Raw genomic sequence first — 27,527 nt, 5'->3', positions numbered from 1 at the left:
TCCTCATGTCAGATAGATGGTAATGACCATCGCAATCTCGACTTTTGACAATGAATCTTTTACTCGATCCCATCGAGTCACAAACCCACAATGACCGTGAGATTAGATATGCCCAGCCGGGGCGGCCTCATGGCGGCCTCTGAGTCGCTGGAGCCGTGGAGCTCCCCAGTGCTCAGGCTGATTGCGGAGAGACCAAGTGGAGCAGCAACCACCATTTATGGTCTTGATTGCTGATAACGGCCGTCGCTTACACCACTGAATGGAGCAACGGAAAATGATAGCCCATCCCCCAGAGGCCTGACCACGGCCCTCATCGTCTCATGGAGGGCGATAAGGCACGATGGTTTGCCCATGGCTCAACTGGGCGGGATGATCCTGGCCATTCTGGGACCACGGATCATTCACAGTCCCTTATCATAAGTGCACTTGTACTCTTCCCCTGTTCCTATGGGGAGTTAGTGGTCGCATGTTACTGGCTGGTTGCAACTCAAGGTTACCTATCGGGACTATCATTGTGGATGGGTCACCAGTCACCACCAGGTTTATCGAGGTTGAGTTCATTGGGTCATGACGCAACATAATGTCTTATCTAAGGCATGGGGTGGTTATTGTGCCTGAGTTTATATTCATATGAATTTCTCTTGATGGCATGAAGTTGGTTTGTGTTACTGGAGCGCGTGAATTTTATAGTGTTTTGCGTCGTGTACCCCATCCTCTTTTTGTTTCTTGCTGAAAAGCTCTGCATCCTTCATTGCAGTGCTACAATCTGTGTGTGGACAGGCAGGATGGCCCGAGTCAGGCGATGGGCTGAAAAGCTGAAGATGCCATCGGAGCCCGGACTGAGCAATGCTCAGTTGATGTTAACAAATGAAGACTTGCGGCCAGGTGAGATTCGCATTGTGGACATCGGCTTATTCAATAACGCGACGGCGTTCTTGTCTTAAACCTGTTGGGAGTTTTTCGATCGAAATGAAGCTTACCGGTGTTCTGTCGTCTTGCAGTCGATCCTGACCGGCGTCAGTGGAAATGGTTCAATTTCATCGCTTTCTGGATTGCGGATTCGCTAAATATCGTAAGTCGCATGCGCAGGAATTGCAGGGCTCGAGGCAGGCTGATACTGATTCGGTATAGAACACTTGGATGATCTCCTCTTCGATGATAGTCGATGGCCTCTCATGGTGGCAGTCTTGGATCTGCGTTTGGGTCGGATACTTCATCGCAGCCGTCTTTATCTGCCTTACTGGTCGCATCGGTGCGAAATACCATGTTCCATTTCCTGTCGCTATAAGATCTAGTTTTGGAATTTGGGGCTCATTTTGGCCGGTTCTGAACCGTGCCGTTATGGCTGTCATCTGGTACGGAGTGCAGTCATACATTGGAGGTGAGTGTTTTGTCACCAGCAAGAATAGCGAATTCGGATAGTTTCTGATTGTTACAGGACAATGCGTTACTGTGATGATCGAGGCCATCTGGCCTAGCTATGCCCATCTTCACAACTCCCTTCCTGCCAGTGCTGGCGTCGAGACCAAAGACTTCGTCAGCTTTTTCCTCTTCTGGCTTCTATCGTTGCCTGCTCTGTGGTTCCCAATCCATAAGATCAGACATCTGTTTACCGCCAAGGCGATCTACTCTCCTATTGCCGCCATAGCTTTCTTCGCGTGGTCGATTGCTCGCGCAAACGGTATTGGACCGGTTGTACATCAGCCCGCTACAGTCCACGGAAGCACTCTTGCCTGGGCGATTGTGAAGGCGATCATGAGCTGCCTGGGAAACTTTGCTGCCCTCATCATGAACGATCCCGACTTCTCGAGATTTGCAAGGAAGCCAAAGGATGCATTGTGGTCGCAGCTGCTGACGATCCCTATTGGTTTCGGCATCACTTCGTTCATTGGCATTATCGCATCCTCAGCTTCCGCCGTCATCTACAACAGAGACCCTGTGTGGAATCCGCTTGACCTGCTAAGAATGTTCTTGGATGGAGCTAGCTCGGGCGAAAGATTCAGAATCTTCGTGATTGCCACTGGGTTTGCCCTTGCACAGCTGGGAACTAACATTTCAGCCAATTCCGTGTCCGCTGGTACGGACTTGACTGCTTTGGTTCCACGGTATCTGAACATCCGACGTGGTAGCTATATCTGTGCTGCAGTTGGTTTGGCTATGTGCCCGGTATGCCCCTCTTGCTTCGTCTGCATGGGAAGTGTTAGGACAAGACTGACATCTTGTAGTGGAACCTTGTGTCTTCGTCCAACCAGTTCACCACATATCTCTCGGCCTATTCCATCTTCCTGTCTGCCATTGCCGGTCCCATGATCTGTGACTACTACCTCAACCGCAAAGGCTACCTTCAGGTCAAAGATCTCTACAGCGCCAGTAGGGATGGGCCATATTACTTCGTCTTCGGCTTTTCCTGGCATGCGTATGCCTCGTATCTCTCCGGCATCCTTGTCAATATCGTCGGCTTTGCGGGTGCTGTTGGTCGTACCGTCCCTGTGGGAGCTCAGTACATTTACAACATCAATTACTTTTCGGGCTTCTTAGTCTCCGCCGTGATGTACTACATACTCACCCGCGTCTTTCCTTTGCCTGCATCGAGCGACCGATGGAACGAAGTGGATTCCGATGATGAGGTGGCCTATGGACAGGAAGTGGACTCGGATGACATGCACATGCCCGGGGAAGTGAGCTCGCTTGATAAGGACTCATATTCGGATCGGAAAGCAGCCAAGATTGCCTCGGGGGCGATGGTTTGATTTCTTCTTTCTTCGCGTTTGTAATCTAATAATGACTCTATTATGATCATGCCAACAACAATGATACCTCCTGAGTTTTTATGACCTATAAGAATTCGAAACGCTTATTCTACACGTCACGAAAGACAGTTCGGCCAGAGGAGTGGGAGTGAATGTTGCATTGCAACTCTTGAGTGAATATCAGGAATAGGATATGGAAGTGAAATGATTTACTCTAGAGTCGACGAGTCTTCATGACGTAGATTGGTTGTGGTATTCCAGGTCAACCATCAACCATCTTCTACAACTATCCCACAAAACATCTCAACGCAACATCACAGCCAAAAATAGGATGAAAGGAGAAAACAAACCATCGCGATACCGCCGCATCGGAGCTGGTGCCTGCGGGACAGTCTGGGCGCCCTCAGAGCGAGGCCCAGCCTACAAACGAGAAGATGGCGGCCTTGCTCGATCTCTCAGAAACGACTACGAGAAGCATCAGAGAATCCTTCACAGCCTAGATATCCTACCACATTCAGGGATCCAGCCTCGTATCCACGTTCCCCGCTGCTATACCTTTATTCAACCTACAGATGAATCCTGGTGGGCAGAGCATTTCCCCCGCTTCCCTGAGGGCTACTCACCATGTAATGTCATTCACTCTCAGCGCATTGCTCCCTTTCCCAAAGCAACGAGAGAGCGTCTTGTCACCGAATACTGCCCCTCTGATCTTGCAACTGAGATTCTAGCCAGCGAGAAGAACGAGGACTGTCTGGTTCGGCCGTATCTCGGTCGAAGACGTACACAGGTGCATCAGCGCTCGCGCGCATCGAGGTTCAAGGCTTTTTCGCTCCGCAACTATCCGCTACATGTAGACCAGATGGAGGAACTCGGAATCCCGTCCCGGGATATGAGGGGATACGCAGAAGTCATGGCGGAGACGCTGGCGATTATGCACTGGGTCGTGCAGGTCGATGCAAACGATGTAGAGTTTGTCCTTGCTCCTCCTGATGGGGAGAAATGCGAATGGGAGAACGTGCTCGGGGAGCATGCGATGTGGATGCTTGATTTTGACCTGTGTAGGGATATGTCTATGGATAAGGCGGGGGTAGAGCAAGCTGTCGCTGCGTTCTGGAAAAATGATCCGTTTTATCCCCGGCCAGAAGAATCATTTCTGTGGCAGGCGTTTCGAGAGACGTACTTGAGCACGAGCCAGCGGATTGTGGGGGATAGACCGGGTGATCGGCGGCTTGAGCTGGCGAAGCTTTTTGTTGACTCGCTTGAGGAGGGACCTCAGTGATTCGATATGGCATTGAGCGTCTGTTTTACGACAACTCGGACTCCGATATTTGGTTACATTGAACCCCAGGATGACGGATAAGCGACAGGAGACAAATTGATGCTATCAAATTATCCCAGTCGATGCACAGACCTGCCTGGTGGGGTTTCGCAGTGCTCTGATACATAACTAATCAACTGCAAACATCAACTTCTTAGTGACACGAAGTCTGACCCCGTCACCTCTTCGCATCCTGATGGAACCTCGGCAGTTATTTGTCTATTGAGAATACGTTCATTCTCAGAGACACCATGTCTTTAGCCATGATTCTGGTTGCACTCGCGCTGGCAGCGTTCATAGCCCGTGTCGTTTATCTCAGCTACTTTCATCCTCTCGCTCGCTATCCTGGGCCTTGGTTTGCCCACCTCTCAAATGCCTGGTTCGTCGCATATTACACTTCAGTTGGCACAAAGATCAGGGGCTGACTCGAGCAGGAGACTCGTTACATTCTTCGGTGGCCAGCATCACTTGATAGAACAGCGTCTACACGCTAAATACGGTCGTGTGGTCAGAGTTGCACCTAACTGGCTGTCTTTCTCCAGCCTGGAAGATTTTGAGGCTATCTATGGCTTCAACAAGGCCGTCGAGAAGGACGAGTTCTATGACTTTGGTCGCAATCGGGGCAGTCGACCCGAGAGCATCTTCGCCGCAAAGACAGATGCTAGTCACCGAATCAAGAGGAAGAAGGTGGTCAGTCCAGCTCTGACTAGTACCAGGATCGCTACATACAAGCCTGTCATCGATAAGCATGTCGGGATTCTGCTGGCACGGCTCCAGTCACGGCTGAAGGGTTCAATACAAGATGGGGAGAACAATGGCACTACTGTGTTGAACATGGCACCCGTTGTGCATCAGTTCACTCTAGACACCCTACTTGAGCTGCTTTTCGGCCCTAACCTGGCGGTACACCCGTATACTGATACCCCTGCTGGCGAAGGGGTATGTTCAAATCTCCGCATCGTGACCAAAATGGCCTGGAGTTTCTCACTTTGGCCAGCTTTTGGGTGGCTCATGAACACACGTCCAGTTGATGCAATGGTACGCCGACCGACTTACAGCAAGCAAGGCGTACTCACCGGTATGGCTGGCCTCATGGGCGTGGCCATGCCGAAGCTCCTGAGGAACCCACAACAAGTGGTTGCATCTCCCCAGCCTAGCATCGTCAAGAGCTGGCTAGAAGTCACTCTAGACGATGCCAACCATATGACTCCAGCCGAAGTGGCGTCGGAGGCAACCAACTTGATTATAGCAGGACCAGGAAGCACAGCAGCTGCTCTGACAGCAGTTATCTTCTACCTGGGCACGAAAGAAGGCCAAACTTGGCAGGAAAGAATTCGAGACCAGGGTCGCGCTTTCCACAGCAATGATTTAGGGCCGTCCTCGCCGGAACTCCAGGCGGTGATCAAAGAAACGTTAAGACTAACCGCCCCATTTCCGACTGCCTTCCCCCGAGTGATTAGACCTGGCGCTGAGATGGCCATACCTAGCCTTGCCGCTCCGCTGCCTGTCGGAACAATGGTCTCTGCGAATACGTTTGTGCTGGGTCGATCGCGAGAACTCTGGGGCAATGACGCCGGCGAATGGGAACCACGGCGCTGGCTGGGGAGTGAGCAGCACCGTCGAGAGATGGAGACCAAATTTGTGGCGTTCAGCAAAGGCTCACGGAGCTGTATCGGACGTGAGTTGGCATTGCTTGTTCTCGCGCAGGCGGTGATTGGGATCATCCAACAATGGAGATTCCGCAGTAGGGGGGAGTTGCAAGGCAAAAGCTTCCTTGAGATGCAGTATGACGAGTGCTGGATTGAATTCGAGCCGCTTGACCTGTCGTTGAGCGCATGAAGCATAGCTCAGCTTGATATTTTGGTAGCTTGAAAAAACACTCTTTCATCCGTTGCTGCGTCTTATTCGTCAATATGCAGACAATGAGTCATAAATGCATTCAACCATGACTCAAAATGTACTCCGATTCATTGTCTGGCTGAGGGAGGCGAACATTGATTGCAACCAGCTGCAAGACATGCTGGGCTAATCTGTTTTGTGACCCCGACGGAGGCCGATCTGCGTCCAGATCCACTGCACCACGGCCACCACCATCTACTCTGTCTCCACTGTTTATTTACCCTTTAAGATTTTACTTTCGTCACATCAGGCATAAATACTGAATTCCATCATCTCCGTCTTTCATCTTCTGTCTCTCTGTCACTCTATGTCTCTCTAGACTCTGGCATCCTCAGGACGACTTCTGTTGTGTTCCGTCCGTCAAAGCTACACTCCTGGGTTCCACGACTCACTATTCTTCGTTGAATGTGAGGACGATACATGAAATCCCTGAGACTGTATCGCAGAGGAAGTGAAACTCTAGCCATTTGATCACCTCAAAATGGCATCCACGAGTGCCCTTCCTCAAACCCTCAAATCCATCACCGCCACCAAAATCAAAGAACTCTCGAAACAGCGCAAGCGCTTCGAAGAACGCAAGGACAAGATCTTCAAAGACTCGCAGGACGCCCCTGATCTGCGTTCTAGAGTCCAGGTCCTCCTCGAGGGAGTCACCAAGCTCAACGGTGATCCCAACGATGCCTTCGATAAGGAGGATCTCGACGCGGCGGATACTGAGGAGCAGACAGCCAGAGTCGCAGATTGCTCTGACCGCGCCACATACACCAATATTCGCCGCTTCCTCCTACAGAGTCAGTATGACCCTTCTGTTTCTGAGAGTAGCTTGAGAGACTGGATCGCGCAGTTGGAGGAGGAGCTGCGGTCGCTCGAGCTGAAGCATGAGCATGCTGCGTTCTACAGTGAGCTGGTGACGGAGTGGCTGGAGAATTTGGAGGCCGAGCAGGGCGCCAGCAAAGAGTTTGAGTCGGTGGGACGCGCGGAGATGCAAGAGCAGCGTGCGACATGGGAGTCATTGGTTTTCTCTACGACGGATGTAAATCCCGATGCGATCCGTGAGAACCTTGATGGTCTATTCAACACGAAGCCCTTGACACAGCAGGCGCTCAAGGAGCTCCGGGAGAGGATCAAGTCGTTTGGGACCGAATTCGCTGCGAAAAAGAAGTGGTTCAGCGTCGACGACCTCAAGTGGGTCTCCGAGTCGCTGTTGAAGGCTGACCTGCTCACCAAGGAGAAGACGGGCATCCTGAGGGAGTTCATGCGCAACAAGGCCGTAGCTCGGGAGGTGGCAGATGTATTGAATATGCGTCTGGCTTCGCTGGATAGCTGGAACTGGCCCGACGAAGGCGTACCTGTGGAGATGCGGCGGCAGCTCAACGGCAAGTACCGAGTGTTCATGGACGAGGATTTGTTGGACAGTCTTCTCTTCCAATACCTGGGACTCAAATGGTCGGTGGCGTTGAAGAAAGCATTTGAAGCTTTTTTCAAAACTCGCGCTTGGCAAGCGCCGCGCCAGCAAATCTCCAAGGAAGAGCGGGAACGGCGTAGGTATTTCCTAGACTCGACGGTTCGCGGCGGCTGCGTGAATGACTACAGACGGCAGATGTACGAGACGGACTACTTTATGACCCAGCTGCCGTCGTCCGTGGAAGCCGGTGTTCCCCAGTACAGTGACGAAGCGAGCAGTGACGATTTCAACGACGGAGAGAAGCGCAAGAACGCCCTGGACACCAAGCACGCGCTGCTTCACCTTTTGATCACAGAGTCAATCATCCACACCACCCAGTACGGCCAATTTACGGCTATCCGTTCCGATTTCAAGTGGTTTGGCCCGTCGCTGTCACATGCGACCGTTCTGGCGGTGCTGAAGTACTTTGGTGTTCCTCAGAACTGGCTCCAATTTTTCAAAGTTTTCCTCGAAGCGCCGCTCAAATTCACGCAGGACGGAGAGAACGCCGCGGTGCAGGTCCGCAAGCGAGGCGCTCCCATAAGTCATACGCTATCGGACTGCTTTGGCGAGACGGTGCTCTTCTGCATGGACTACGCGGTGAACCAAAGCACGGAGGGCGGCTACTTGTACCGTCTGCATGACGACTTTTGGTTCTGGGGCCGCGAGCAGACCTGCGTCAAAGCTTGGGGCGCCATGACCAAGTTCGCCAAGGTCATGGGTCTTGAGTTCAACGAGGAAAAGACAGGAACAGTCCGATTGACAAAGCCAAACCCCCGTCAGGGCAGCCCAGTCCCCGCAGGACCAGAACCTTCATCCTTGCTACCGACCGGTGACATCCGCTGGGGCTTTCTGAAGCTCGACCCGCAGGAGGGTCGCTTCATCATCGACCAGTCGCAGGTGGACAGCCACATTGCCGAACTCGGCCACCAGCTCGCCTCGTGCAAGAGCATCTTCGCCTGGGTACAGGCCTGGAACAGCTACTTTGCGCGCTTCTTCACCAACAACTTCGGCAAACCCGCCATGTGCTTTGGCCGGAGCCACATCGACATGGCGATCTCGACGCTCGGCCGCATCGAGCGGACCCTGTTCCCAGACGGCGTCACCGCACACCTGCGCCAGATGATCGCGGACAGGTTCGGCGTCCGCGGTCTCCCGGACGGCTTCTTCTACTTCCCCATCGAGCTTGGTGGCCTGCAGCTGCTGAATCCGTACATTCCGCTTCTAGCTATGCGCGAGGACATCAAGCAGACGCCGCAGCGCCGACTCCAGAAAGCGTTCCTGGAGGACGAGGACGCCTGGCATGCGGCCAAGGAGCGGTTCGAGAAGGACGGGCCCCAAAGCTCGGCTCGAGTTGACTTCGATAACGATGGCAGCCCGGCCACGTTCATGTCGCTGGACGAGTTCATGCGATATCCCGAATCTCACAGTCGGGCTTTGCTGCAGGCGTATAAGGATCTGATCCGCATCCCTGAGGAGGTCAGCATCAACCAGACGGCCGCGTTTCAGAGTAGCCTGATGTCGCTGAGGAAGACGGGATCGGGCGACAGTCGGGGAATCACGGATTCGTGGGTGACTATGACACCGTACTGGCGCTGGACCGCCGAGGTGTACCACGAGGAGATGGTCAAGAAGTTTGGAGGTCTGGCGGCTGTCAACAGGGAGTTCATGCCTCTGGGTGTTGTCGAGACGCTGAGAGAGGGCAAGTTCAGATGGCAAGGTTGATGTCGATGTAATATATGATAATTTGATACCTATTTGTTTTTTGGCAACCGTTCCATAGTCGTATCTCATGAATCATTCATATCATAACCATAACCATAACCCACTTAAGAGTAATCAATTCTACGACGTATACGTATCCTCGAAATCCAGCAAAAGTCCCCTCATCCGCTCCTTCTCCGCTTGGCCCCCAAAAATCACATCCACCGACTCGCGACACAACGCAAGCAGCTCCGCCCTGCCCAGATCAAAGTGTTCCGCCGCCAGGAGATACTCGTTCGAGACAGGACTACAGAAGAAGCCCATATCGTCCGTCTGTAGTCAGCACGTCAGCACGTTAGCACCGTCAACACCTGCCTCGGCATCTAATTCTTCCCCGGGATGTTCCCCGGGGTAGGTAAAGGGAAACATACACACAACACAACCGGACAATCCACATGCCTCCAATACCCGAAATGATGCGCAGGGAATCCCCCATCAATCATCTCCGCATGCACATTACACGACATGCACAGCTCGAGTCCCAAACGCCGGCGCGCAATCTCGCGCTTAAAGTCCTCAGGCACATGGATGACATGGCCCAGGCGGTCCGGCCGGAACGATAACAGCGTGCTTAACTCCCTCTCCGACCCGGAGGCCACCGTCTCGGCGAAGTGCACCGTGATGCCTAGGCCGTGGGCCTTGGCTTTGGCGAGGGCGGGGCCGTAGAGCGCGACGTCGCCTTTCGTGGGGTTGCCGCAAATATCGACGCCGACGACGCGGGGGCGGTGCGCGATGGCCAGGTCGATGATGGAAAGGGCGTCGGCGGCGGTGTTGTTGCCGCGGTCGATGGCGAGGATGACGTAGACTGAGATTTGGGCGGAGTGAACTGATAAAAAAGTTTCGATGGTGGTGAGGACTGTGGTGAGGTATTCTGTCCGGGTGAAGGCGAGGGTGGGCGAGGCGCGGGGGATGGTGCGGAGTTCGAGGTAGCGGACGCCGTCGGCGAGGAACTCTTGTAGGACGGAGTGGGTGGCGTAGGCGAGAGAGTCGAGGTCGTTGCAGAGTTGGTAGATGGATTTGGAGAAGACGGAGAAGAAGCTATGCATCTTAGCGAGTTGTTCTTGTCAACTTGAGCGATGGGACACGGGTCGGTACGTCTGAAGAGAGTAGTCGACTTTGCCTGGTGGCATGACTACCAGGGGATCTTCGACGTCAAATTCGGGATTTTGGGCTTTCTTCTTCAGCCAGATCTCATGGAGACATTGCCGGCTGATGCTGCCGCTCAGATGAGCGTGCACCTGGAACTCGTTAGACTCTGGCAGATGGCGTTGGAAGTTCTTACAGTACCTCGACTTTGGGTAGCGCCTTGGTGAATGCGACATCGACGGGCTTTGAAACGTCCATTATGTTGACTGTGATCCTTCTGTGTTATCTCCAGTTGCTACGGACGAGGAAGCTGGATGGTACAAGATGAAGAAGCTACAAGGGAGTTGGCGTGGCGAAGATGGCGGTGACTCCGCACATAACAAGTTCTGCAGGAATATCTGCACGGTGAGGATGAACAACGTTTTGTCTCTACTTTTGTAGCATGGATGTGGATAATTCCCATGCTCTCAGGTCTATTCATCTCGCCACTACTGCTAGTAATAGTCAAGTATTTGAAGTAGTTGGGATCATTTCCTCATAAAAGTATGTCGGAATATTCTTGGAAATCGACGCATCGAGGTCTCGTGTCACTCTACTCCGCCAGGTCTTCCATCTGGAAGGAACGAAGCATTTAAAGGTCAAAGAATACGATTAGCAGTGGTAATATGGAAGACAAGGCGCTACTTTGGAAGGTGAACAAGAAATGACGCATCATCGTCTACCAGTACATAGTCCTGGCGTCTTTGCTACGCGCGACTCGCCCTGCCCTAATATTCGATCGTTTGTACTCCTTAGTGCCACGGAATTCGAGAGAGACGGTGAAGCACGAATCCTGGTGGTTCCTCTTGTCAGTCACCGTGGTCCTGAAGCGACCATTGGCTTCAACTCGGTCGATAAAGACCGGGACGCGTATGTTATTGCGTCGTCTGGATGATAAGGTATGTGGCCAGGCCAAATTCTGGAAACTATATGACCTGACAACTGAATGTGTGACGGCCAGGAAGTATGAAATATGATAATTATCCACTTTCATCCCGCACTATCCATAACGTATTTCTCAAACGGGTGCCGCCTTGTGGGGTTGCATCAAAGTCAATTGGGCGAATCCAGTCAAACAGGTAGGCACCTAGGTAGCCCACGCTTGACAATACCTGTCATTGTCTCAGCATGTCAAGGGGAGTATGACTATCTGCCGTCCCAGACGGTCAACATCCCTGTCATTAAGAGGGGTCTCTAACAGTTGTTTCTAGAAAGCAGGACCCTTGCGCATGTGAGGACCTTCCTCAGTGATGAGCTGAATCAGCGAAAATCCTGGTAGAATCAGATGACGTTCGGATGCAGTAAACGGCAAGCTAGCAGCCTAATGCGGGGACTGGCTAATGTCGATATTAACGACAACGATGGAATCACGGAATCTCCGAGCCAGTACCTGTTTCGGTTAAATTGGGCTCGGGATTCAGACGATAGCCCAAATGAAAAGTGGAGAATGAAGGGTAAAGGAACATGGGAGAGTGCGGAAGCCGGAAGGTCATGGAAGAAGATTCGAAAGTAATGAAACCTTGATCAAGTGCAACCTTGCTCTTCTAGCTGACACCAGGCTACAAGTCTTAGCCGCCTGTCGTATGTATGCATCTGTCGACTTGCACAAGGGCGCTCTCGTATACTCTGTTCTGAATATCATTAAACAACCAGTGCGCCCATGCCACGCACGACAGGGAACATGGTGGGGGCATGGGGGCACCGTAGCACGAGCAGAAGTTTCACAATCTCTCTTCCCATCGGTCGTATAAGCTCATTCGTTTGGCGAGAGAGTCATTGCCATGCAGATTGTTTCTGCGTGGGATGCACCAACTCCAGGACTGAAATTCGAGGAAATGGTTCCCCATTGGATTTTCTCGGCTCTCGCTAAGCACATTTCTGAACAGCCTAGGATCTTTGGTAGCATTGGCGCATTAAAAAGGCGGGGTCGCCAACAGTCATTCTCCGTGTCTCCGATTCTCTTCCCGTATGGAGTATGGACGCAGATATTGCTTCAGGGATTGTTGCTGAGGAGAAGGTACGAATGTGGCTGCCTTCCAGGTTGCAATATGCACTGCCTCAGGTCGTCAAGCAAGCCGAATGAGTCTTGCGATTTGTCCACCAATTCCTCGAGGATGTCGAAGGATTCTGGAAACGCACCTAGGAGTCTAGGACAAAAATGATTGGATGAATAGTTTCAGATCCCAAGCAAGTGAGGCTATTTTTAGCCGAAGATCTAGTGTGGAGAGGTGGATTTTAACGGTACAAATAAAAACAAGAGATTATCTGTCGCGTGCTTAAAATCAGTAGTTTAATTGGCAATGTGTCACTTGGTCAGTCGATAGTGCTTCTCATAGCCGGCATTTGGCCCCTTACTAGTCCGTAGGTCCGCCATGAAAGCAATATTGAACTCCTGAGCGTATCAAGCTCAAAACTCAGGTTGTATCGGGGGACGCAAGTGGTAATTTCGGCCCTAACGATTTGTGCGTGGGACAGCTGAGCTCGGGAGTGGCGCCCTGTTGCCGGGGCGGACCGAGACTAGCAAGAGAACAACATCTGAGTGCGGACTGCGAGACGATGGAAAGAGTGAAAGCTCTTGAGTGAACCGCTAGAAGTCTCGATTATCAGTATTGACTGAGAGAAGTCATAACTGATCATTGATAATGCAGTTAGGACCACTGATGACTGGTCCGCGAAGCATGCCAATATCAGATTATCAGGCACTCAAAACCAAGTCCCCGGGGACGGAAATACTGAAACAGGCTGAGCAAGAGACCGAGATCAGAGGGTGGATCTCAATTATCTCGATCAAACACTGCCGGCCTGTATCCCAGCAAGAAGACAATTGGGTTTATCCCTCACTAGCCTGTCTCAGAGTCCCTGGATGGACAGTCAAACACCGAGAGTCCGCTCCCTGTAAGGTACAATAATATGGTCTTTAGTAGGTTTCCATAATCCAATCACACATCAATAAGTGACGAGCCTCAGATGTCCCTTGATAGAACTGCATTGCTAGCGGTGAGCAAGAATCCAATAGTAAGCCCACCAGCACATAGAGAGTATGCGCTTTCGAGAAGACAGGCGACATACACCTCAGTCGCTAGTCACCGCACCATGAGAGGCAGCCACAGGAATTCCGCAGAGCTCAGGAAAAAGGAAAGAGAGGAACTGCCTGTATTGAGAATTGTGATCGCAAGGCTCGACAGACGAGAGAGGAAGAAAGGCTTCGCTCATGCAGATGGTTAGCCCGGTAGCTACTATTATTGTTGAGAGTACCTATATCGGTATGCGTTATCACCCACGAATCGATGACTATTGGATTGTTCGCCAGCCAGAGCACGTTGGTGGTTGAGTGGTGGAGGGCTGGCTGGCTGGCTAGGGAGGGGAATGTTAGAATTAGGACTGCAGTGTGCAACTCATCAGTCCAAGGCACAAGGCACGACGGAGATGACCGTGCTGACGCTTTGAGGCGCGTGCTCTGTACTAGGGACAGGATGACTTGTAGAGATGACTAGATTTGCAGCATCGAAAACGCATCGAACAATTGAAGCGGCTGAAGGTGACATCCATGCCTAAGGCAGGAGGCTTGCATACCATTCAGCTCCTCCTGAAATATCATTATTAGGCACAATTACAAGTCCTATCAGCAGAGTTAGACTGATGATGGAAGAACCTCAATTTTGATTAATATTATTGCCATCATTTTATGAGAGCCAGGATGATACTAATATTGGCTGCATCTAACTCCCTATGGAAAGGCAGACGCCCAGGCTAAAAGACCAACGCACAGGAAAATATACCCATCCAACCCCGGTCCGAGAGGCGCAACGTTCCATCCAGTTGGGAACATGCTCACCTCAGCCTTTACCTGGTCATAATTACAAAGAAATTGCATTTCGTAACCCCGGCGGTCGATGATGTCAAAGGCCAGGTACTAGGAATGCAAGAACCGCTTACACGGGTTTGTTCTACCTCGTTAGTCGGTCTCCTGAAGATCAAGGGACGGGATCACAAATATTGTATCCGACGAAATCATCTGACTGCGTGTCATGAATTGTAGTTGGGCCAACTATCGAAGATCGACAGCGAGAAAATCTACCTATTTGCGGCCGGCTTCTATTTCATATGGGGTGGTGTGGGTTGTGGACACTGGAACTTGGGGCCGCAGAGTACCGACAGGGCAGAACCTCAGATGTTGTATGGGAGGTATCGTACGTACTGTTCTTACGAAAACGGTGTAATGTAATTACCTTGATCAGTCCAATGATACACGCTAATGCATCTGATGCAGCAACCACGCTGGCGGGAAACGATAGACTAAGGTACCTAGTTTTAATTGTAGTCTCCTTTTTAGTTTAAACTGTTTTCTTTGAACTAGATACCCATCAGGTAAAGTAGAACCAAAATGCTGGTAACGTACGTATTTCCCTTGAAGCCGCTCGTTATCCTCTCCCTTTATTTCGTGCTTTCAATTCCTTGTGATGCGCAGAATGGTATTTCTTGAAAAGCGGGGATCCCTGGTTCATTTGCATGGGGCAATTTGTCGATGATGTCATAATGTCCTTAAACGTTGAGTGCTTCCAATTTCGCAGGACCACGATATCTCTTTTCGCTCTGCTTCAGACCTAACTTGATGCCTACTGGAGATGGGCACATTCATTACTGTATTACAACGTAGAATGAAGCATGCTTCGTTTCGCATGTTTCTCTGCAAACCCCCTTTTCTAGTGGAGCTCCGTAATACTGTAGGCCACAATTGTTTGTCGGGGGACAGATTGGGAAAATTAATCAACGTGGAAATAAACTGGCGTCATGAAATCAAGGACGATACATGATATGCCGATTGAACCGGCAACAGAATTAATATAATGATGAATTTGAACAAATGAGAGGCTTTTGATTTTCTCTACGTCGTAGTGAGGGGGAACGAAAACGATGGCCCAAGGATGAAGCGGGGGTTCTTGACCGCTCTCTCACTGGCTGCTGGCAAGTGTGTGATCGTAGCAAGGAATTTTCGGATGCGAGATCCTTCCTGGCTGAAGGCCAAAGAACGATGGATGGAAGGCTTGGAAGCTGTCAAGTGTGGGGCAGCTACCGTTTGAGAATAGCTCCATGAGACAGACGCCAAGAGCCAATCAGCGGCCTTAAGCCTTCGCACAGGAGTTTTGTCCTCATTGGATGCCTTAGGCTGCAAAGCCCAATGGGAAGGAGGCGCTCCTATGACTCAAACTACCTAGTAGGGAATGATTACCTGCCTAGGCACTCTGTAGGTATGTTGGATAACCTCTTTTTCATTATGCTGAGAAGATGGATGCTCCTTGACTGAAATCGACTGTCATGGTAACACAAGCACTACGAGCCGGCCCATCCCGCCACGAATAAGGGGGCGCGGTGATGGTCACGGGGCTAGACATGGTTGCTTCGCTATTTCGTGTTCCTGTTTATTTAGTGGTATGTATCATCATGGCAAAAGTGACTCGCAATGATTTTCTACCTATCATCATCATTCATAGCTTGGTTGTAAAACTATACTGCTATCTGTTGATATCGTGGCACGTCAGGACGCGCCTCAGTGATGCTCATTAGAGCGGTCAGATCGTCAGGATTGTCAGCACTAATACGGAGCATCATTATTATCAACGCTGACTGGATTGAGAGTATCAGGTGCCCTGAGTTGCTGCTTATCGGTCGATAAGATATCCATGTAGCAGAGAATGACGGAGACAATTCTCCAGATGTTGTACTTTACTGTGACTGGCTCCATTAACGGCTGGACATCGGAGAGGGGTAAGTTACTACCTAGTTTTGGAAGTAGGTAGGTATTCCCCCTGTTATTCCCTCAGGGCTTTGGGGGTCATGAGGCAAATCCTTCAACTATAAGCATATGCAGGATGCAGTAAGGTGGTATGGATTAGTCTCTCAACTTATTAACTACCCAGGTAGGTAATTCAATAGCACAATCCTCTCAGGCATGTTGTCATGAGAACAAAGAGAGATTGGTGATAATATTTGGTACCTACCTCGGACGGCTGTCGACATGTACGACTATGCCTTAATCGTACGTACATGCAGCCGGTGATCATGAGCAACTGAAATGTACATGCTCCTGCGTCATTAAAAATCTGAGGCCTGATATTGGAGACTAGATTGATCTAAACTACCCATCGACTTTGTCAAGGCACATTCCGCAATAACCGCGAAACCGGTATGCAAACGGATAAGCTGGAAGCATTACGAATTCATGATAAACAAAAATAGTAAGTAAACGATGTTGCCTGTTACATTAGACGACAACATGCCTGATACCATGATACACCCTCTCAAGGTGATTCGAAGCCAAGCTTAGAAACCGAGGGGAAGCTGCAACCTCTCACCTGATCATTCGCATCCTGCCTAGTCTCTCATTGGAGGACAATCCCAGCTAGTACGTACGATACACCTACATACAATGAACACCTACCTACGCTAATTCGTGCACTATTCTAAGACATTCCGGATAGATAATCAATGTCAATCTAATCAGAATCTGCCTTATGGAAGCGTGAAAGAATCCCCAAAGAATAGATAATGAAAGTCGCTGTGTCTGAGCGGCAGTCTCGCTGGAGGCGGACCCGACGCCCTATCATAAGTGACAGAATGATGAAATGCTTGGAAGCCATGATCCACGGCAATCCTTATGAGGGCATTTCCTTCTCCCGACCTGGATGGAACTTACCCTAAGCGATGCGCAGTGCGATGTTGGAAAAGTCTCCTCAAATCGCCGGCCGATCAATCTCTCGCCTAAATTTTGCCAGTATGCATCGTTTCGAACCGCGCATGTAGATACCCTGCGTCAGGGACAGGGCAGTTGAGGTTGAAGGAGGGTCAAGACAAGCATGGACCCCGGGTGTTTTACCTTTGGAGATTAAGAACAAGCTGAACACGGTAGTAAATGACGAACTTCCAAAGGCTGTCGTGGACGATATGAGGAAATGAGCGACGCCGATTCAGCAGGAACTGTCGCCCATGTGCGGGGTCGGGAGGCACCCAGCAGAATGATGCTGATAGCTGGTTTCACAACAGGGCAGGCTCAGCCTGTCAATGCACTAATCAGGCCAGACGTAAATTTGCAATGTGATCAAGTCTGTTGTCAGAGCGTCAACTGATGATACAATATCAGCATCGTGCATAAATGATGATTAAGATGAGTGATACAATAGGTATGGCAGGTTTGAGCGCCCCGTCTTCAATCTGAAAGAAACTAGGTAGGCATGGAGCCGCAACCAGTGTAGATAGGGAATAGTTCTACTCCGTACACCACCCGAGGATCGGGGAATTTGACCGCTCTTCTCGATGGATATGACTCAAATTTCAAAGGGAGCGTCGCGGGCTCGTAGGGAATCATCGCAAAAATCCTCGGGATAATTCCCCATGGATCTGCTAACTAGTGTTTGAAGAGCGGAGTTTCATAACCTTTGTTATTCTCCGCTTAGCAGAGGACGATGATCCCTATTCTCACTTTCCCCAGTTGTGACTTCTTCCCTTCTCGCACCGCCCCCTGGCCATCGTTTCACCGCCACTTAATATTCTCATCCAGCCTCAGCCCTAGGACTAAGAAACCTTATCGCGGCCGCGTACTGTGATGTTCCCGGTAACTAGGTAACTTACCCTTGTAAACTTGTACAAGACAATATTGGAGGATATAGTCCTGGTTACAGGGGATACTTATCAGCCATTTCTGAGATCAATCTTCCAGAATTACAGTTGCTGCGGATACAGTGGGCTGATGCGGTCAAGAAGCATTCGGAGAAAGTTAGCTTTCAAAAATGATTGACAGTGATATTCATGAAATCCTGTTCCAATTGTCAGGTGGTGTGATCCACCCCCTAATCCTCATCAAGTCAAGCAAGTCCACTCTATATGGATTTGCCAGCGCATGCGCGAGTCTTGTAAAGGTGACCCAGGATGTGTTAACAGAATTGGAAGATTTTGTTCTTACCCCGTCAGCGACAGCGGTGCTGCAGGTAGGAATAAACAAAACCCTCACTCAAAGTGGCCGATGCAAGTTCGCCGATCATATACCGATTATGAGCAGATAAGACTGAAACCTCCACAGCTTTGTTCCTACGACCATTGTGTCGGTGTCATGCACTTTCTGTAACAATAATAGTGCCAGCAACAGGGAGGTATACATCGGTACTAAACAAATCATATATGGGCTTGCTAGCTTGACATTCAACATACCATTTTGTCGCGTGTAGACTAGACTGCATAGACTCTCACTGGACGGCTCTGAGAATTCTGTGGGAACCTATGCAGGTGAAACAATCTTCTCCTATCATCTCATGATCATGATGGGATGGTTACGTGTCAGGACACGGGTACGAGGCAGTGACGGAATTCATTATAGTCTATCTACCAGTCCTGTTACACATAAGGCATGTAGATGGAATGACAAGACTTCAACTTCTATGGATACACGATTCCTCATCCTGTAACAAAGAATGTGAAGAAGGTTGGCAGGGGACTTTGAAACATCGATCATTTCTCATGCGAGATTGACAGTGACATTCTCCAGGAATGGTTGGCCAATTAGAGAATCGGATTGGGATCCGCTGATTGTGTCCTTGCCAAATGCGGTTCCAGTATCTACTGGAGTCATGTTCGAGACGATGAATGGGACGATTCTCACATATTAAATAATAATTGAGATAATGTTAATGCGCTTTTGTTGGCCCATAATAACCTATGATATTAATCAATCAAGTACGTACATAGAGAGTTGTCTCTCAACGGGGCTGGCTCTAAGACAGGCGGTAAAGTAACGAGAGGAAATGCTTAGCTCATTGGTCACGCTTCTAATTAAGCCGGTCAGATTGCCTTAATCTTCTTCCAAAACGGTGGGGAAGTGAGGTAAGTTGAAAGATCAGCTCAGAAAAAAGGAAAAAAAGAAGACCTAATTAATTTGGGCTGCTGTTGCGCGCTGTTGCGATGTGCTGTTTGAATCCACCCACCGGCGGAGTCAGGATGCCTACCTAGCAACCTGAACATGTAGATACGGAGTTCAACGGCCCAGTCTAATGAGACTACATGCCTGATGAAGTATCACCCCTTTCTTGACCCTCATAGTCTAATATTTAAATGGAGGATTGTACTCCCTTTCACAAGCATAGTTTGATTACCACCACAGATCTGTGTCCTTCATTCCTATCGGGACCTCCGAAAAAGCCATCACATCACCATTATTGTTGCGTTATATCATCATTACAAGTGCTCATCGTTCGATACCAAATCCCAACCTCTAATACTCCGTACCAGCAAGAGAAAGGCTGGTAATATTCGAAACAACAATCAGTACTCTGTATCCCCCCAGGGAATATCCGCAGGCCTCCGACGAGGAAGAGAGGAAAAGGCAAACGAAGATACGCCACCGCGACGCGTTACATCAAAGGTATCGATTACAAGGCAAGGCCTGGAGAGGCTAACTGGGGAACTGGTACACTTGTCCGTACGTGTATCAACGGCTGTGACGATACTGCAATACCAAGCTGTACGTCAGTGTAAGGATCCACCTGAGCTTTCTTTCAATCAATTGAAACATCCATCGGTTTCTTCGAGTTCGATTCGAGCCTTCCAAAATCCTTCTGCCAATTCCAATCACAGCCCTGCCCCGTGCGGCCCTAAAACTACCTTATCATCTTCCTCCCCGTCATTTAGTATTACCTATTATTATTTTTTCGGAAAGGGTAAAAAAAAAGGGTATCCAAAGAAGAGAAGAAATTCGAACAATTCTTCAGATTTCTTTTTTTTCCTACTCCCTTTTCCAACCTCTCCCACTTCATCCTACAAGTATCCTTTGTACCGCCATCTATAACCTCCCGAGTACTCGATTTTTGCCTGGACGAAGGATAACGCTGGCACATTCTCCTCCGTCGCATGATCCATCATCGTTTCTGACTCACATAGAGATTTGTCGGTCTACTTGCCTGGACGGTGTTACTGCAGGTCAATCTCCTTCGCACCACGTAACCGTGCAGGAAAACCCGGCATAGCTTTGACGTCGAGCAAAACTACACTATTACCTCTCACGACGTTTCCTCTCTACTCGGTCCAATCTCCGATTGCTCATCCTCAAGTCCCTCTTCCCTTTTGGACCGCGTGCATCCACCTGTGTTGGCAGGCAATCCTGCGTTCGCGTTGCAATCGGCCCCAATTTTCGTCGCCGATTCCCCATTCCGCTACCCGCGCCGCCTCGCCCTTTTGTCAGGAGTGACGCCAATCGACGCATAGTTCGATTTTCTGGCTCTTGTTCCAATTATTGTCGCGAAAAGAGCGCTGCTTGGTTCTGCGGAGGGGGGCTCTGCTGACAACCGAGCACATGCGCAGTTGCATACGTTGTGACTCGCATCTCGCTTTCTTAGAGCAAATAAGAAGAGAGCGCAAAAAGAAATTGTCTTTGAATTTCGCTCGCCTTGTCCCTCATTACACTACAGCGGCCGTCTATATCTCCTGTCAGTGAGACAGCCCGTCTCCGCAATCCCCTCGCATTTTTCTTGCAGAGGATATAGCTTTCCCCGCGTACTGGAAGATCGGCGCTCCGAGGAGGGGTAAAAATATCATAGTCGACCGGGGAGGTAAAAAGAGTTATTAAAATATAATAATAACAGGAGACAATAAGAACAAGGACGAAGCTCAGCCCTCCAACCGAGGCCGACACGGAGACGAGCGAGCGCGCAGCCAAGTCTCCAGTCAAAAGGCGCAATTGCACGATTCTGCGATTCGTTACTGTGCGCCTGTCAGATTTCGGCCGCAGCCTTATCGTTACACAACAGAGCCAGTGCCTGTCTCAATTGCTATCAAGGACCTGAGTCGACCTCTCTGCCCCTTTTGCTTGTCTGCTTTCCTCTCTCGCGAGCGCTCTCAGGCAGGGCTCTCCGCTTTGCATCAAAGGCCGGCCAAGATGCAGATATCAAAATCGGAGCAATCCCGCTAAGGACGTGGCTTGTACATTTCTCACTCAGACACGTTCCCTTTTAGGGCTCGTATTGCATCCTAGCTATAGGCTGCTCACCGAAGCAACTGCATCCCTTTGGTAACCGCCCTGAACTTCATTCGTCCTCCGCAGAGTCCAGGTGACTCAGGCACAGACACGATTCAATACAACTCTTCTCTATCTCACGTTCTACAGCTTAGCGGTATATTCAGTAGCCGCAATGGCTTATGCTACTACTTCGTCGCCTGCGGCTCTGAATGGCGACACTCAGCCCAGTTTAAATATCAACAATTCTCTCCCCAGCCCTCCAAAATTACATCATGTCATCACGTCTGTTTCGCCCGCAGCTCAGACCTCCTCGGCAACCTCTTATTTGTCTTCGCTCACAACTACTCCCTCATCTCTTTTCCCCACTTCCAACCATTCGAATGCTTCTAGCCCTTCAGGCACACCATTACAGATCGCTACCGACGCCCTTCGGGGGCGTTTATCTTCTTTTCCTCCCGTTTCACTTTCCTCTTTCGAGCTTGGAGAGTCAATGATGGCTGTCCAAGGTAATCCGGCGGCCTCAAATGTGGACGCTGCGGGCCCCAATCCGAATAAAGGCGCTGGCCTGATGCGGAGAATATCGAGAGGCGCAGCCAGCAAGCTCACGCGAAGAAGACAATCTGCGACTCACAGTGATAAACGAGATCGCAGCTCCGGTCCGGTCATCATGCGGCGGCGCAGCGACAGTAAAACCGCAGCTCAGACCGGTCGTGAGTGTGCTCTTGATTCTAGTAACGAAGAAGATAGCAACGACGCGGTGGATTCTCTGGGTGCCTGGTGTGGCTCGGAAGCGTCCAGTCTCCCGAATGACGCCAACATGGTGGCCTCGCGCAACGCGGGCGCCGTTGCGCCCAAAGTTGATTCGGCGATTCAGCGCGGGACGGTGCTGACGAAAGTGACTAAGAAGCGCAAGAAGCAGGTGCGCTTCTTCCTCGACCTTGATGCAGGCAAGGTTTACTGGGATCTGTCAAACCCGGCGAAACGCTTTTACATTGACGATATCAAGGAGGTCCGCGTCGGAGCGGATGCGCGCAACTATCGCGAGGAACACCAAGTTCCTCAGGATGTTGAAGGCCGCTGGTTCACCATCGTCATTGCTGATCCTGAAAAATCCAAGGGTCGGTCCGTCAAGACGTTGCACCTCATTGCTCCCAATGACCATATCCTTGAACTTTGGACAACGACTCTGGAGAATATCTCTCAGTATCGAATTAATCTCATGGCTGGCTTGGCTGGGTCCGGTCAGAGTGAGACTGTCTTAAAAGCGCACTGGCAACGTGAAATGTCAAGGCTGCTCCCTCAGGGCTTGGCACCCGGCGAAGAAGAGAGCCTTGACTTCGGTGCCGTTGAAACAGTGTGTCGAAGCTTGCATATCAATTGTTCAAAGAACATGCTTCGAGCTCAGTTCTCCAAGGCTGATCTTGGCAACAAGGGTCGACTCAACTTTTCAGAATTTCAGAACTTTGTCGCTCGTCTAAAAGAAAGAAAAGATATCAAGGACCTGTTTAAAACATGGGCCGCGAGTGCCCAGGAAGGTCTCACCATCGACGAATTTCTGGCTTTTCTCCGCGACGCACAGCAAGAAGATGTTGATACCGATCGTGCCTATTGGGTTTCAGTTTTTGACAAATATGTTCGAAAGTCCAAGCCGCGAGCACCAAGTCTCCCAGAAGGTGTGGAACGTCAGGCTTTTCGAATGAGCCTGGAAGCCTTCTCTGCCTTTCTCTCATCAAACTGGAACGGAATATACGCATCTTGCCCTCCTCAATCGCGATTTGACCGACCGCTCAATGAGTATTTCATTTCTAGCTCCCATAACACGTACCTGTTGGGCCGTCAAGTTGCCGGCGCTTCCAGCACAGAGGCGTATATCAGCGCTCTGTCACAGGGTTGCCGATGCGTCGAGATTGACTGCTGGGATGGTGCCGATGGCCGCCCGATCGTTTCGCATGGACGGACGATGACAACCAGTGTTCTCTTCGCCGATTGCATTACTGTCATCAACCGATATGCATTTATCGCCTGCGACTTTCCCCTGATCCTCTCGCTCGAGGTTCATTGCAATCCCGAACAGCAGCTGGCAATGGTCAAGATCATGAAAGACACTTTTAAGGAACGACTTGTCCTGGAGCCGCTCTTGACAAATAGCTTTGTCCTCCCATCACCAGAAGAACTGAAGGGCCGGATTCTCGTCAAAGTCAAAACATGTGACGAGACCCTCGAGGGAGTGCGGCAAGATACCTCGACTTCTTTTGCGAGCTCTGGTCGGAAACGCAGCTCAAGTTCCCCATGGATGCGTCCTAGCGTCCCTGAGAATCCTATGTTCATGAACCTTCCTCCTCTCTCCAGTCCTGCGACCATTGGCCAGGAGAGTGTAGGGCCGTTTGTTTCACAGGATAGACGGTCTTTCACCACCACAAGTATGAGCAGCGCGACAGAAGACAGCGATGGCGCGTTGGTGTCGGTCAAGAGAGAAAGAAGGCGACGTCAGAAGAGCAAGATCACGAAGCCTCTATCAGACCTTGGAGTTTACACCCGTGGCTACAAATGGCATAGTTTCTCGTCTCCCGAGAGTCAGCGATTCAACCATGTTTACTCCTTCGCGGAGCGGGCTTTCGAGAGCATCTGCCGTGACGCGGAGAATAAGGCGCTGTTGGAAAGACACAATCAAAAATACCTCACGCGAGTCTATCCGTCCGGGTTTCGTTTGCGTTCGTCCAATTTCGATCCGCTCAAGTTCTGGCGACGCGGCGTGCAAATGGCAGCCTTGAATTGGCAAACATACGACATCGGAATGCAGCTGAACCAAGCCATGTTTGCCGCTGGAACTGATCGCACTGGCTACGTCCTCAAGCCCGAATCACTTCGTCTCCCGCCTTATGAGCAAGCGAGCAAGGCGTCCACCGAACGGAAGCTGGTTCGGTTCTCAGTGGAGGTCATTTCCGCTCAACAACTTCCTCGACCACGCACCATGGGACCTGACGACAATATCAACCCATATGTGGAAATCGAAATGTTCAGCGCCGATGATCGCGGCCAGAGTTTTGTCGTCGGAGAAGGAGGCATGAATGCTTCCGCGCGGAACGGCGTGTCGGGCATTGGCTATCCGCATCGTCGGCGCACAAAGATCGAGCAGAGCAACGGATACAGCCCAACTTTCAATGATCGTTTCAAGCTATCGCTCGAGACCAAGTATCCAGACCTGGTGTTCGTTCGCTGGACTGTTTGGAGCTCACTGGATGGGCGCAGTGCTGGGAACAACAACAGTGTTCAACTGGCCACTTTCACTGCCAAACTGAGCAGTGTCTCCCAGGGTTACCGTTACCTTCCCCTGTACGATTTGGGCGGCGATCAATATCTGTTCTCCACCCTATTCTGCAAAATTACCAAGGAGGAGCCGGTGCCGGTTCAACGACTAGGCGCCGAGGAACTTCGAGCCGAGCGTTTGGGGATCCTTCGTCAGATTGGCCAAACCGTGTTCAAGCGTGGTTCATCGACAGAAAGATCTGAAAAGGGTAGCGAGACGCCTGCAAGCCCAGATGACAAGGATACATCTCCGGCGTTGACGCCTACTGTTTCAACGACATCCACATCATCTCTGTTTCTTTGACAGAGTCCTACCAACCCTGCCATACCTGGGATTCGTGCTTTTACATTTACTCCTTATCTTCTATCCTCTGGCCCGTCCCCTCAAAATTATCATCATCATCACCACCTCGCATCTGGATGACCAATACTCCTGTGCAAATATTGGAGCGGCGTTCTTCTGATTGAGATTGCATCTGTTTCTTTGCGTTGCTCTTCTTGATTTTCCAAGTGCTTCAGGGAAACATGGCGCATAGCGATTGTTCATCACCACCGGATGGTTTGAGGGAACCGTGATCATATACCTGCTTGCTTCGTTACTCATGTATTACGTCTGGGACGGTCCCTTACTCTTTCGCGGATTCTAACCGCGCATTCAAGACTTCTGTTGTTTGATGTCGCTATATTTGTTCTGTTTATTTGTGCTAACTGGATTATACTGACACTGTTATACCCGTCTGGCGATACCCATTGCTTTTCTTTTGTTTTTTTTACCATTGTGTGTATTGCTGTGAATTGTTCCAACGGATTTCCTCATGCCTTAGAAAGCTCCTTCGAGCGTTTCCAGGGCTTTCGCTTTCAAGATGGCATTACTTGTGGTTTCAATTGTATCTGATGAAACGGTAGCATTTGAGGAGTTACCAGCGAAATGACTGTTGCTTGTCCTAAATTGTCGGAGGATACGTCTGGAGGCATTGTTTGCGAAGGTCCCTCCGTTTCATTCCCACGCTCGCAGGCGAGAAATCATCCTGCAGTCTGCCATACGCATCTCCAAGGGCTCCTGACGATACGCTGATGGCGAGGCGTCCCTGTCTTTTAGTTCTTCCACTTGTCTTACTATGAAGATGCGGCTGGGACGCTCCTTTTTCCAAAGCTACGGGCAGCCATTGCAATTTCTCGAATTTGTTAGATATAAGGAACTTAGTGAAAGAATTCCTCTCCTCTAACAAGTACATCTTTACTATTCCCATCATATTCACCCGTATCTACCCAATTGAGATAGAATATGGAGATTTGCATCTCATTGCGCGATCGGATAACTTGCCATTAATCCATCGGCTGACCTGCTCTCACCGCCTTATGATCCCAAGACATGGACCGTGTTTTGAGGCCAGCATATACTTGTCCACCTCTACAATATTAATCCTTTTTTAATCCGTTGATCTCTTCGCATTACTCGATATGGACCCATTCTCGACAGAAGGTGGTGAGTGCTGACCGCTTGACACCCCGAAGACCATTTCGCAGCCTACGAAAAGCAACTTAATTGACTCCTAATCTCCGCAGAGCTCATCAACATCCACAATGCCTTCCATCAAGGCCAATACCAGAATGTGATCGACTTCGACACCTCGGCCCTCTCACCAGACAACCACCTCACCGCCCGCATCCTGCAGCTCCGCGCCCAGCTCGCCGTCGGCCAGACCGTCGAGGTCCTGTCCGCCGTCGACGGCGAAGACGAGAACCCCGAACTCGCTGCGGTGAAGGCGCTGGCGCAACTCGCAGCGGGCGATGCCGAGTCTGCGCTCCAGCTGACGCAGGAACTGGCGGAGAATTATCCGGAAAATCCCTCGGTGCAGGTTCTTGGGGGCACGGTGCTGCAGGCTCAGGGCCGGAGCGAGGAGGCGTTGGCGGTTTTGACGAAGCATCAGGGGAATTTGGAGGCGTGAGTTCTATTTATCCTCTTTGAGCCTCTCCTTTTGGCGATTGGTTTTGGGATTGCGGTGCAACAAGGCAATGGCTAATGGTGCGGTGTGAGGGTAGTGTTGCCTTGATCGTTCAGATTCATCTCCAGCAGAACCGGGTTGATCTTGCGCTCAAGGAGGTGCAGGCTGCTAAGCGCTGGGCGCAGGATTCTCTGCTTGTTAATCTGGCTGAGTCGTGGGTGGGGATGAGAATTGTATGTTCTGTCTCCTCTTGTTTTTGTTCCCTCAGAGTGGTTGATCCCATGGACGTGGCTAATGCTTATCTCGGTATTCAGGGAGGTGAGAAATACCAGTCTGCCTTTTACGTCTACGAAGAACTTGCCTCTGCGCCTGGTACGTCGGCGCCTTTGTCTATCGTCGGACAGGCTGTCGCGGAGATCCATCTGGGCCGGTTGCCCGAGGCCGAAGCTGCGCTGTCGGCTGCGCTGGAGAAATACCCTGAGGAGGCGGAGTTGATTGCCAATGCCATTGTGTTGAATGTATTGGCTGGGAAGCCTACCGAGGAATTGGAGAGGTATGTTTGCTGTCGAGCTTGATGAAGATTGAGGTCAGCTAACAGATTGTTGTTGTTGTTGTTGCAGTCGTCTCCAACAAGTCCAGCCGTCGCATGCCTTAATTGCCGATATCCAGGAGAAGAGCGAGCTGTTTGATGCTGCTGCGTCCAAGTACGCTCCGAGAGTGGCTTCTTAGGTTTACGGAGGACTCTAGGTCAACTCTGTTTCTTTCGTTCCTCTTTCAGTGTGTATTCGGTCTTCTATAATGAATTGGTATGACAGCTAAGCTATAATTGTGTTACCCAGCGATGCCCTTTTTCTTTGTTTTTTATTGATTTCTCCAATAAAAATCACATAGACAAGTGTTTCTGTTGACGTTGCTCATGTGCGACTAGAAAACTTTGATGGCTCAGAGGATATATCATATATAGACATATCTGAAC

The 27,527-nt window shown here is 50.4% G+C and overlaps 7 protein-coding genes across 7 annotated transcripts; 6 read left to right on the top strand and 1 right to left on the bottom strand.

Moving 5' to 3' along the window:
* Positions 1–785: 785 nt before the first annotated feature.
* On the top strand, positions 786–2,750 carry ALT_7948 (nucleobase cation symporter-1 family protein; the record flags this gene model as incomplete). Its single annotated transcript, XM_033555846.2, has 5 exons — positions 786–885; positions 1,002–1,072; positions 1,132–1,381; positions 1,439–2,166; positions 2,226–2,750. 5 exons carry the CDS (start codon positions 786–788, stop codon positions 2,748–2,750), a joined length of 1,674 nt encoding a protein of 557 aa, XP_033411737.2.
* Positions 2,751–3,081: 331 nt separating this feature from the next.
* ALT_7947 (zinc finger protein) lies at positions 3,082–4,029 on the top strand (the record flags this gene model as incomplete). Its single annotated transcript, XM_033555845.2, has 1 exon — positions 3,082–4,029. The coding sequence occupies one exon, from the start codon at positions 3,082–3,084 to the stop codon at positions 4,027–4,029; it is 948 nt and encodes a 315-aa protein (XP_033411736.2).
* Positions 4,030–4,319: 290 nt separating this feature from the next.
* ALT_7946 (putative cytochrome P450 pisatin demethylase) lies at positions 4,320–5,907 on the top strand (the record flags this gene model as incomplete). Its single annotated transcript, XM_033555844.2, has 2 exons — positions 4,320–4,447; positions 4,503–5,907. 2 exons carry the CDS (start codon positions 4,320–4,322, stop codon positions 5,905–5,907), a joined length of 1,533 nt encoding a protein of 510 aa, XP_033411735.2.
* A 541-nt stretch (positions 5,908–6,448) lies between these two features.
* ALT_7945 (uncharacterized protein) lies at positions 6,449–9,136 on the top strand (the record flags this gene model as incomplete). The annotated part of the gene is made up of 1 exon (XM_033555843.2): positions 6,449–9,136. The coding sequence occupies one exon, from the start codon at positions 6,449–6,451 to the stop codon at positions 9,134–9,136; it is 2,688 nt and encodes an 895-aa protein (XP_033411734.2).
* Positions 9,137–9,256: 120 nt separating this feature from the next.
* Positions 9,257–10,519, bottom strand: ALT_7944 (putative adenosine deaminase; the record flags this gene model as incomplete). The annotated part of the gene is made up of 4 exons (XM_033555842.2): positions 9,257–9,448; positions 9,547–10,213; positions 10,271–10,413; positions 10,463–10,519. The coding sequence occupies 4 exons, from the start codon at positions 10,517–10,519 to the stop codon at positions 9,257–9,259; spliced, it is 1,059 nt and encodes a 352-aa protein (XP_033411733.2).
* Positions 10,520–21,471: 10,952 nt separating this feature from the next.
* Positions 21,472–24,909, top strand: ALT_7943 (putative 1-phosphatidylinositol-4,5-bisphosphate phosphodiesterase Plc1; the record flags this gene model as incomplete). Its single annotated transcript, XM_033555841.2, has 1 exon — positions 21,472–24,909. The coding sequence occupies one exon, from the start codon at positions 21,472–21,474 to the stop codon at positions 24,907–24,909; it is 3,438 nt and encodes a 1,145-aa protein (XP_033411732.2).
* Positions 24,910–26,066: 1,157 nt separating this feature from the next.
* Positions 26,067–27,280, top strand: ALT_7942 (putative Coatomer subunit epsilon; the record flags this gene model as incomplete). The annotated part of the gene is made up of 5 exons (XM_033555840.2): positions 26,067–26,091; positions 26,172–26,550; positions 26,649–26,784; positions 26,866–27,104; positions 27,172–27,280. The coding sequence occupies 5 exons, from the start codon at positions 26,067–26,069 to the stop codon at positions 27,278–27,280; spliced, it is 888 nt and encodes a 295-aa protein (XP_033411731.2).
* Positions 27,281–27,527: the final 247 nt, after the last annotated feature.

The sequence above is a fragment of the Aspergillus lentulus genome (genome assembly GCF_001445615.1).
Source record: "Aspergillus lentulus DNA, contig: Alt16, strain: IFM 54703, whole genome shotgun sequence".
NCBI lineage: Eukaryota > Fungi > Ascomycota > Eurotiomycetes > Eurotiales > Aspergillaceae > Aspergillus > Aspergillus lentulus.
The sequence above is the reverse complement of the archived record's forward strand: the minus strand, read 5'-3'. Positions and strand labels throughout refer to the sequence as shown.